The sequence below is a fragment of the Astatotilapia calliptera genome, chromosome 17, assembly GCF_964374335.1.
Source record: "Astatotilapia calliptera chromosome 17, fAstCal68.1, whole genome shotgun sequence".
NCBI classification, from domain to species: domain Eukaryota; kingdom Metazoa; phylum Chordata; class Actinopteri; order Cichliformes; family Cichlidae; genus Astatotilapia; species Astatotilapia calliptera.
Genome location: NC_137438.1, coordinates 2,937,325 through 2,948,644, shown reverse-complemented (window position 1 = coordinate 2,948,644; position 11,320 = coordinate 2,937,325). Strand labels below are relative to the sequence as shown.

General features: G+C 39.8%; 1 protein-coding gene across 1 annotated transcript; it reads left to right on the top strand.

Annotated features, from left to right (window-relative positions):
* The first annotated feature begins 1,024 nt into the window (after window positions 1–1,024).
* On the top strand, window positions 1,025–11,207 carry LOC113009781 (uncharacterized). Its single transcript, XM_026148314.2, has 19 exons — window positions 1,025–1,377; window positions 1,462–1,520; window positions 1,597–1,657; window positions 2,219–2,379; window positions 2,469–2,533; window positions 2,641–2,734; window positions 3,438–3,701; window positions 3,947–4,237; window positions 4,371–4,622; window positions 4,964–5,278; window positions 5,357–5,478; window positions 6,045–6,258; window positions 6,349–6,501; window positions 6,637–6,827; window positions 7,413–7,564; window positions 8,623–8,880; window positions 9,204–9,357; window positions 10,105–10,234; window positions 10,520–11,207. Coding segments are annotated over exons 1-19 (3,063 nt in total). The 5' UTR covers window positions 1,025–1,375; the 3' UTR covers window positions 10,645–11,207.
* The last annotated feature ends 113 nt before the right edge of the window (window positions 11,208–11,320 follow it).

Below are 11,320 nucleotides of genomic sequence, written 5' to 3'. Positions count from 1 at the left end.
TCTGCATGCTTGTGACTCCAATTTGCCTGGTTCCTTATTAAGATTAAACAGACAAAAGCTGCTCTGTCTTACTGTTGAGTGCTGTCCAGTAGACTCTGAACAGCTGGATGCAGACTCTGCGGTGCAGGACCACTAATAGAGGACGAGTCGTCTTTCCTTTGCTTAATGTAATCGCAGTCACGCACAAATGGTAAACAGGGATGAGCCAAGCAGTGGGCTCCATGAACGCCGGTTTCTGTGCTTATATAAAAATCTGTTTCTCCTTTACCATTCAGACTTATCAGTCACTGATGTATAATTAAAACCAATACATTTATTAATACGCTTTTCTTTACAGGCAGAGGACAGCAAACACAAGGTACACAGTGCCATCTACAGGCCTTATGTACAACAACATGCCACAGTTATTCTGTAATTGGGGTTATGTCATAGAAAAGTATGCTTTGATTTTTAATTTTTATTATTTTATTTTATTAACACACATTTCCCCCTTTTGGAAGATCTCAATCTTTAGCATGTCGGCTGTTCTCGAAAAGAATTAAAAGTCGAATTTAAATCCAGAAAATTAGTAAAACCTGCTTTTTTTTCTTTTTTTTAAAGTATGGGATTAGATAATTTTCTTGTTTCCAGTAATAATGATTACAGTGTGATATTTCTTTTTGAGTTGCACCCAGAGTTCAGACTGTAGAATCACTTATATGACGGAAGCAGTTTCTCGTGTAATTTCACCATCAAACATATAGATGGTATGTTTGTTTGTTTTTTCAGATTAACCCTTTTTTGTTTCAAAGTGTTAATTACTTAACATTCTGACGATAATTGATTGTAGTAATATGTTATTATAAATAAACGAATGCGTATTATTACAATAAAGCTGGAAAGCAGAATATAAGCAATTAAAATAATCTCCAGCTGTAACATATAAAGTGATGCACTACACATTAATGAATCGGTAAGTATGACCCACTTGGCTTCACCTGTTGAGACATTTATAAAAAATCCTGGAAACAGACGTGTACATATCATATCCTTAACCATAGCGGAGTGTCGACCAGCGTGCGCGATGGCAGGTCGCTGAACAGGAGATGAAAACATTTGCACATTTGCAATCAAGTTGTGTAATCCTTCGTGGTCTTCCCCTCTGCATTAGCACATAAAGAATAATACAACGTATCGCTATTGGTGCAATACTAGGCGGGCTTTTTCTGTTTCTAACAAATAAAAAAGACTTTTTTACGTCAGTAATCCGTCACCGAGGATCTGAGCAGGTGAGCTGAAAGTGCACACCTGTCACTTATTAGCAGCCTGCTGATTCAAGCCCCGGCCTTCTTTTAATAAACGCGACCTACTTTCCTTTGCTGGATTTCCAACGAACATGTAAGGAAATAACTTATCACTACCGGTTCATACAAACTTATCTCACTCAAATTCAGCGGATTCATATGCTTCTAATATTTTCAGGAACTCCTTACAGTACTCGTTCGTCTTCTTCATCCTGGTGCCTCATGTCATATCGCTCGGTGAGTTTGCTTACTGAGGTAAAATGGTGAAAATAAAACGTGACATCTGGAGGTATTCTCATCGACTTTCTTCCAGGACGCTGCAACGATATTTCCTTCTCGTTGTGTTGGATGAGCAAAGGGAATGATCTGGACAGGTAAACGTGATTCATAGATTTGCATAATCTCCCCCTGTGCTGTTCAGAGACCTCAGGACAAATGTAAAAGGGATGAAATAAGTATTTAGTTTCTTAAATAAGTTGGTAGTACAGAGGTTTTAACATGAAAAATATGCGTCAGGTACCTTAATTAAAAGTACCTGTATTTACAGAACTGCATACATTATGATCAAATAATTCTTAATGTTTGTTTATTAAAGTTTAATGTAACAAATGTTTTTAAGGTCACTACAACCTCAAGAATTCATACACCAATGACAAAACGTCCCACTATTACATTAGAACTACTCAACTGAAGTAACTGAGTAAATATACTATGTTTAGTTTTGATCAAAGAGGTCTAATGAGCTTAGCCAAGATGACTTACTGTATTAGATGATAAAGAGAACGGCTTGTTAAAACTTCAAATGTGACCGGATCATGTTATGCTGCCCATGTCTGAATAAGGGTGACGATAAACAGGCAGCTATTAATCAGTCACATGGAATGATCATGTAATATACAGGAGAAAATTAGGTGTACTGTTTCCCATTCTTGAAGGAAAAATGGAGACATATGGCTCAATGGCACATCATTGAAATCCATCAGAAAGGTGGGCAAAGTGACTTCTGTGACTCTGTCGCCGGGTGTTGAAAACCAGCTAACCCTCCAATATGGTGGCTCTGTCCAGGCATGGACTCTAACAGTTCCCCAAAGCCCACGTAAGCAACATACCTTCTTAATCCCAATTTAATTTGACACCCCAACCTCTTGTTTAATGTTCCTTTAAATGTGTTTACCTCACCCCAAGGTATAAAGTTTACTAAAGTCAGAGGCCGAAAGCAGCCACTACAACATCCAACAAATGCCACTAAGGTACTTTTGACAACAACTTTTACACAGATGAGTGGTTATGTTAGATTTCATGCACAGTCCACCTCACTGCATAGTTTGATTGCTGTTTGGATCTGATCGTTCCTCAGGATTTCCTCAAGTTGTTGAGTCCCACTGAAGTGTTTGCATGTGAAAATGGAACAGTATACTTCCAACAGGAGGAAAATTTCTTCCTTGCTTTGGGTGAGTGTCGTTCCTATAGTTGCACTTTAGACAGCAAAACTGGGAAGTCACCTGAACCAGCTATGAAATAGTCCTTAGCAACAGAATTGTATAAAACCACAGGGTGTTATTTATACATGGTTAGTTGTTTCCTAATGTTTATACCCTGTATTTATAATAAACTGGTAAAAGATGCCAATTTTGTCATTTAACTATTAGCAAGAAGGTAAGTGACCATTACTGATGTTGAATATTCAGGAAAGGTTCTAGTCTCTTCTGCCTTGCATTGATGTTTGCTGCTAACTTAATCCAACCAGTATCTAACCAGTTGATATTTAAGTTGTTTGGAGACCACGTGACCTGTAGCTAGGCTACCCTAGCGTGGATATCATTGAAGTAAATGCTTTTCACCTCTACTCGAGCACTCAAAGCTCTTCATACAACATGTTTTTCACCTGTTCTATCTAACATTTGCACTCCAGCGAATGCATTGGAGGGTAACCTGGGCTTCAGTACCCAAGGATACTTAGCATACAGACTGGAGCAGCCAGTGATCAAACCACCAACCTTCCAAATGGTAGATGACCTGCTCTACCTCCTGAGCTGCAGCCACCCAGTTGTGCTGTAAAAATGTTTACCATTCAAACTATTATGATGATTAAGATGAACGTGTGCGTTACTGCTGCAGTTTTCTGCATCTTTAAAACTATTTTTTTCTCCTCAGGTCACACAATGCGCCTCGCTTGCAAACTGGTGTCCCGCAGTCCCTCCATGTTGCTGGTTTCCTGGGAGAGGAATCAACCAGATGTCATCTATAGTCACAATGTGACTTTGTACCATGTTGAACTAGGCTCCTATAACACGCATACTTTGGATGTTACCACTCACAACCACTACCGCTTCTCTGCTCTGGACCCCTGCACCCTCTACATGGCCTGTGTGGAGATTGCAGACACTCTCTCCTTAGCATGCCTCTCTACTATTACTGGTATGGACTAATGAGTGATGTTTAGTTAATTAAAGTACATTTGCAAAGGTTAAAGGCCTTAAATTCACATAACAACCTCTAGATGGCGCCAACTATGGGTTGTTGTTTTTTTTTTTGTTTGTTTTTTTTTTTTTAACCTCAAAGCTTTTTGGGGGTTTTTTGTTTTGTTTTAAGTGACACTGCTATCAGTTGTTTTCAACACATGCTAAAACTGCTGCTGTAGCTCTTGTTCTGTTTCTCGTCAGATCCAGATGTTCCAGAGAACTTTGAGGTTACATCATGGAACAGCAGCAGCATATCTTTATCCTGGGACTGCCCTGTGAACAGCAAGTACTCGGTCTTCCTTCTCACTGCCTTCCACCTCAACGGTACAAACCACATCACAGACGAGGTCTCGTTTTGGCACAAAGATAACTTTGAGGTCAGCTTGTCTGACCTGCAGCCCTGCAGCAGAGTGAAGTTTGGCCTACAGACTGTTTGCCAGGCAGGAATCGAGTCCCGCTACAGCAAGATGGTCCTGAATGACGGAAACTCTTGTATGTGACTCACATTTTTGACCGTACTGGCACTCACTTATCTCCCTATAGAATAGCTTTTTTAAATTTAAAACTTCATGCAGAGTAGCTATTAGTTATCCTTCAGTGAAAGCCCCTTCTGCTTCTCCCTCAGTCCATTCCAACATTGAGGACTTGCGTCAAACATTGTTTGGCCCCACCAACTACACCCTGAGCTGGGAGGTGAGGAACACCTCTTCCATCTCCATGTTCAGAGTGTTTCATGAAGGTGTGCTGCAGGGTACTACTCTCATGAACAGCTACACTGTGAGGGGGCTGCTGCCATGCCAACAGTACCAGGCCAGGGTGGAGGCACTTTGTGGAGATGGTGTGCTCATGAGTCCTAAGACGGTCACAGCACAAACAGGTAAAACATGACCTGTGTGCGTTGGCCAGCCAAGTTGTGTAACTGGTGGTGTTTGGCATTTAATAATGTAACTACTTCTAGTGTTAATGGGATTAATGAAATATTGAATTATAAGTATAATTATATTGTAAACTGGTAGTTGCCATACATTACTGAATTTAAAACTGCTGTCTCAGGATGGTTCAGTAAGTCAGCTAAAGACATGTTTGCTCTATTAGCTTCTCTCTATTTTCACTGTCAACTTATCTTACTGCTGCTATTTGTAACATGTTGGGCTTCATATGTATGATGTTATTTACTTGTCTTTGTGTCCTCTGTATTGATTCTGCATGTGAATCCAGGACCTTACGGTGTGTCTGAGCTGACGTACCACTCTAATGACTCTGCTGCTGTGTGGACCCCTAGTAGCCCACAGCAGCAAGCTGTGGGCTTCGTATATGAGCTGTCCCTGAAGAACGGCACCACCATCGACAGCAGCCGTGTGTCAGTCACAAAGCTACGCCTCCTCGGGCTGGAAGAAGGGAAAACTTATGTTCTCAATGTGTGGGAAGAATGTGACAACCAGCTGGAGTCTGAACATTCGCATTTGTTTTTCATGGCAGCCAATTCATCTAAAGAGCTCCATGTGAAGGCTGGTGGACCTGCTCACGACATGGGTTGGTTTGACATACCTTTATTTCAATAGTCTTTGATGTAAACCTTTACCCACTGTTCCCATTTCCTGGTGTCTTTAGAACTAGAGTTAGATTATGACAACACAGGTCTCACAGTGGTTGTACCCTGGAAACTGCCTGAGGATCTAGACAACGGCACATCAGAAGCTAAAGATAAAATAGAGGAGATCTTCAACAACAAGGTGAGCAAAACATCAAAAATTAATATCAGCAGCTATGGACTAAAAACTCTGTAATTGGCTCATCTTAATTTTATACAATTCTGTATAAAAAGTGAAAACCCGGCTTAAAATATCTCCCACTCTTCTACATCTAATGTTAGCTAGGGTGCATAGTGAGAGGGAAAAACCTTAAGATGACAGATCTGAGTGTGCTAATTTACCTGCTAATAGTAGCTCTGTTTCCAGAGTAGTGAAAAAAGGTCAGCAACACCTTGTTTAGCTCACTAGACTCTCATCGGTCTCATATTTGGAAGTAGGTGAAGTTGTGCCAGAAATTTTTGCTTTTATGTTTTAATATAAATTTTTAGCTTTCAGGTTTGAGACGTTCATATTTAAAAGCTGGCAGACTGCAAGGTGCCATACATGAGTAACCTCACTCTCTATGCTTGCTATTCCATTTAAACTTTAAAACTTATAATCAAGGTTTTTAGTTTCTTATGAGGGTTACTGAATTTAAGGTTGTTGTTTCTTTTTGTTTTTTAAATTTATGATGACTTGCCAAGTTGAAACTTTGTATTGTCCTCCAGCTGCAGGAGCTATTGAAAGATAAGCCAGTTCGGATAAAGTTGGACTCTTTTGAACCTGCAGATGAGCCAGACAAAACTGAGATTTTCTTCAGGGCTTTTGATGCCTCCCAAACTAAAGAAAATGTGCCCGTACCTATTGAAGATCTTCTGTATTACACTGGCTCTCTAAATGCCACCAACATCACTGTTAAAGGTGGAGTCATTTACTGGGATGGTAAGTGTTGGTAAAAAGCTGGCTCAGCCCTTGCCAGTAAAAACCTTCATGTTTTTAGTGGAATTTTATTTTCTTTGCTTGCCTTGTTAGGTCCAGACCTGTGTGCTTCCAAACAGCCTTTATGTTCTCACAATTCTCTGTGCATCAACACTCTGGGCTCATATTCTTGTGTATGCCAGCATGGTTACTATGACGTCAGCTCTGTGACTGAGCGTGCTCCAGCTTCACATCCAGTCTGCCAAGGTACAGAGACCTCTCATCAATCTCTTAAACCTATGTATTTTATTTTAAAAGCTCATCCTTTAAAAAAAACTGCTTGTGTAGTAGTACAGCTGCTGATTTTTTGTTTTGTTTTTTTTGACCCTCGATTTCAAACAGAAAAAGGTCTCTTCAGCCGGTGTCTGGATAAATTGATGGCTGGTGCAATAGCAAAGCCCTACCTGCATTCTCGCATGGGAGGAGCAGTTGCAGTGAAGCTGAATGATGGTCGCTGCATTGTGAATGAGAGTGAGACACTGTACTACTTCCGTACCTCACGAAAAGTCTCTGAATGTGGAACCGAGAAGCAGGTGAGTAACTAAGCTCAGCAAGAAGCTCTGAAAGGTTTGTTTGCCAGACAGATTTCTTACCAATATTAAAAAAGACACTGTTAGTTTTCACTCAGTATCCTAAGTTGTCAGCCTAGCATACACCGGTGACCTCTGAATATTTGCCCTCGACAGGATTGATTGCACAGCATTATGTGATATGCATGTCATGCCACAGGTGAGGGATGGAAAGATTTTGTATTTTTGTGCAGTCCTAGTGATCTTTGTGTTGTAAGGCAAACGCATGTGGTGGGTGCCACTGCCTACCTCATGACTGGATATTTGCTGGATAATTAATGAATCATAGTCTGCATAAAGCATCCTGAGTCCTATAATCTTATTTAACAATAGTCTGAAAATTGTTGCTCTCCAAGTGATATGATGTATACTCAAATTAGGGTTTGTTTTCCCAACTTGAATGCATCTGTTTAGCTGTGTGCAGTCAAATTAGCTGAGTTTTACAATAATGGATTTAATTTTACAGTTTTCTTTCTTTCTTTTTCTTTTTTACTCCTTCCCCTCATACCTGTGGTTTGAGTTTTATTTCTGTTTGTCGGTTTTGTCTAGGTTAACAAAACTCACATCAACTTCCAGAATACTCTGAGTGTCACTTTGACCAAAGGGCAGATGATCAGCAGGCGGGACCTAAAAGTGGTGTGGAAGTGCGTTTACCCACGACATTATGTCCGCAATGCTCAAGTCAGCGTGGATATGGAATGGTGAGATTCATCAAATCTCAGTGTTTGTAGGAATATTCATACAATTACCAGTTTGGGGTTTAAGTAAATGCAACCTCACAGAAACTACAAAACATATTAGACTACATTATATACAAAAATTAAGCCAAAATGCAGAAGCAATGTGTGAAAACACTGTTAATGTTTCCATAGGGATTAAAAATGTAAGACAACAGCAGCAAAGTTTGTTTCTCAAAGATCAATATAATCTTCTGATCTTTGATCAGTGGGAGCAATTTGAAGTCTTCAGTATCACAAATGGAAAGCATTCAAGATGTTTGCATATCTTCTCAGGAGTAGAATCTGTCCCAAGGTCACACTGCAGTGTTCAGAAACTGCAAAACGCCCAAGAGATGCATCTCAGACTCTACAGGCCTCAAAGTTCAGAACAATACAGTTAGGGGGGGAAAGGCTGAGCAGATATGACTTGTTCAGCCTTTTTGTAAATATGGAAGCATGGATTATGTTTACAAAACTCGTAGAACCAACTGCAAGACTTTAGACAGATGAAACCAAAGTTGGATGTTTTGCCATAATGTACACCCTTTGGAAGGTTGGTGATTTTGTCTAGTTATGTAGCCACAGGACCCGAGTTGACCATACATTCCTTACCAAATTATTGTAAAGACAAATATGAAGCCAAAAGTTTTACCAAAAAATGTCTGTTATTCCAGTTAAAATCATGTGTCTGAATATTTATTCCCCTGATGCATCCAAAATATGTTTTGTTGGCCTTAGATGAGAAACTCATTGCAATGAAGGTGAGGGGGGTAGTAGTAATCTTTAATGTAGGATGAGGAATACTGGAATACGTTTAAATTAAGAGGTTAAACCTGTTGGGAATGCTGTGGTAGTGCTTTCACGGGCTGTGCATGAACAAATCCATGCAAACTTCAGTGAAGTGAGGCAGGTGTGCTTTCTTTTTATCATAATGTACTGTAAATCAGGGCAACATGAAAGAAAATGACTTCTTAATTGCCCCTTGGGGATAAATAAAGTCTCTCTGATCCTGATTCAGCTCTCTGACTCTCTGCTTGTAGGCTCACTTCCATGACCTTGGTGGAGTTTAACTCGTCAGTGCACCTGGGCCTGAAAATGACCTTGTACAGGGATGAGTCTTACACAAACAGTTACAGGGATGCCATAACCCTGGAACTCGAGGACACACTGTTCTTCCAGGTGGCTCTGGAGACAAACGGCTCTTTTGCTGTAGACCTGCTCCTGCAGGTGAAGTCGTGCTGGACGACTGAGAGCATCGACCCTCACGACCCTACCCAGGGCGTCCTTTTGCAAGATGGGTATTCATGAAATCTCGTTTTATGTTTGACAACTAGGATCCATTGCTGAGCATGCAGCTGGCAATGAATGGGCTAGACTTTGAACATACCAAATACCTATTCCTCTTTTTTTATATTATTAGAATAAACCTTTTTAAAACTTTATGGTTATAGATATCATACTGTGTGCGTGTGTATGTCTCAAGCTTTCTCAGTTGCTCTGTTAAGTCTGGTTCCTCTGTGCCCACAGACTTGATGACTTTCAGAAGATACATTTTGAAAGGTTGGGATTGCTAAATCTAACCACACGCTTATGTTTCTTCCTTGTTGCGTATGCCTTTCAGTTGTCCTGTTGACCCCACTTTCCACTGGCTGTCTGTGAACGGTCTGGCACATAGAAGCAGGTTTTCCATTCAGATGTTCAACATGCCTAAGAAGTTACCTCTTTACTTCCACTGCCTGGCCAGCATATGTGGACATGATGAAGACTGTCGACTGGTAAAATGGCCAATTGTTTCAAGCTTGAGATGCACTTGGTAAAATAATGTAGTTCATCCATTTGATGTAAGTGTCTGGCTACAACCTGTAGTAACCTACTCAGACAAAAGGGACGGACAGGTGGGAACATTGTCTTGTTTCTGCCCCCACTCTGATTGTGTCTTGGCATGCAACAACTACTGCACGTGTGTGTCACTGCATGTCAGTCGCAGTGCATTTTGTTTCCTGCTTGGCTGTCATTATACTGAAACGACATTCATATAGTCATGGCTGTAAGTTTTGACAGGTTGTTTTTCATGCACTTTGCCACTTCAGTTTTTATTTGGAGTAGGACTCTTATTTTAGTTTGGTTTCTATGAATAGAGGAAAAAATATCTTTTTTTGTAAGTTTCCAAAACATTTATTGTGGAACATTTAGTTTGGATATTTTGACAAATAAGGCCACAGTGAGATTCAGCCAAATCCCATTTTGAGGTGGTCAGCTTTGCACTTGGATTTGATATCAGCTGTTGGAATCTTTAAAGTGCCGGTACACTCTGAAGACAAGAGCTCAAAGCTTTTAGGTTACAAAAACCTACAGGTACATGAAATTCCCTTAGGTGACCATTATTGCTCATTTAACATGCTGCTGTGGTTCAGTCAGATTGGTGTTAAATTTATTTACCTTATTCTATCCAGATTTCAGAAGTTTATTTGTTTGTTTTGTGTTTCTGCATGAGTCTAAAGTTGACTCTCATTCTGTTGCAGAAATGCACTGGCAAGCAGCACACAAAGAGGTCCGTGAGTCAAATGGAGAGTGAGGGGAAACACGCTGCTGTCGTGTCTGCTGGACCTTTGATTGTCAACACAAGAGTGAAGTCAGCTACACCGTCTTACTGTAAGCTTGTCAAGGGATCATTCAGTTCATTCATTCAAATTTAAGACTGAACTCTTAAAAGAATCTGCATCTGCTTCCATAACCGTTCTTAGATTACAATGCATCAATGCATTTCTGTTAGTTTTTTGTTTTAACTTCAATTCTACTTGGTTCATATAAAAAAGGCAGTCCTGATATACACTGTCACTGATCTTCTAATATGTCTTGACTTGCTGTGCATGTGTGTAGCTGTGTGTATTGTGAATACAGGGGTGATGAAATGAACCTATATCCATCTCTTTCCAGGGGCAGAGTACATGACTGTAATAGCCATTGTGGCTGGATCAATAGGCTTTCTGGGAGTAACGGTGCTCTTAGTGAGTGCTACCAAAGCAATCATGACTTACTATGAACAGCTACGGTCCCAATAAAGTGTCTGAAACAGTATGTGTAACTTGTTGTTTCCTGCTGTAAACTCTCGGACTGTTTCTCAAGTAGTTTGTACTTGTTCTCGCTAATGAGTTTGCACGCGAGTGTGGACTTCCCAGGAACACAGCGCGATCATTTTACAATTGGAACGACAGTGTACTTGATGACGTCTCCGTTCCAGAGTTTTTACTGCCTTCCCCTCTTACTTTAACTGTGATTAATATTTGCAATGGAAATTACACATGACATGAGAAAATTATACATGATGTAGTAGTTTTTTGTTTTTATTGTTTTTTTTTTTTGTTGTTTTTAAAACAACAAAAACAAAACTACTATCTTAGAACTTTGACTAGAACTTTGGCAAAATTCACTTTTACATGTCATGTTTCATAATGTCTAACTAGAAAAATTTGTCAGATGAATGTTTTGGTGTATTTCAGCCCATGAAACATGTTTTTCACCAAAGATTTTAGCAATTCTAAAAATTCAAACTATTCAGCTATTAGCATTCACACTGCATTTTTGACAGGAAATGCATTTTATATACCAGTTTCAGTTACTGTTGTTCATATGTTATCAGAATGGGTTGAAATTGTATTAAATGAATACCATCAATGTGTTATCTTACTGGACTTGTGGAAGTATTTTGAGAACCATAAGAGACATAAATGTTTGAAA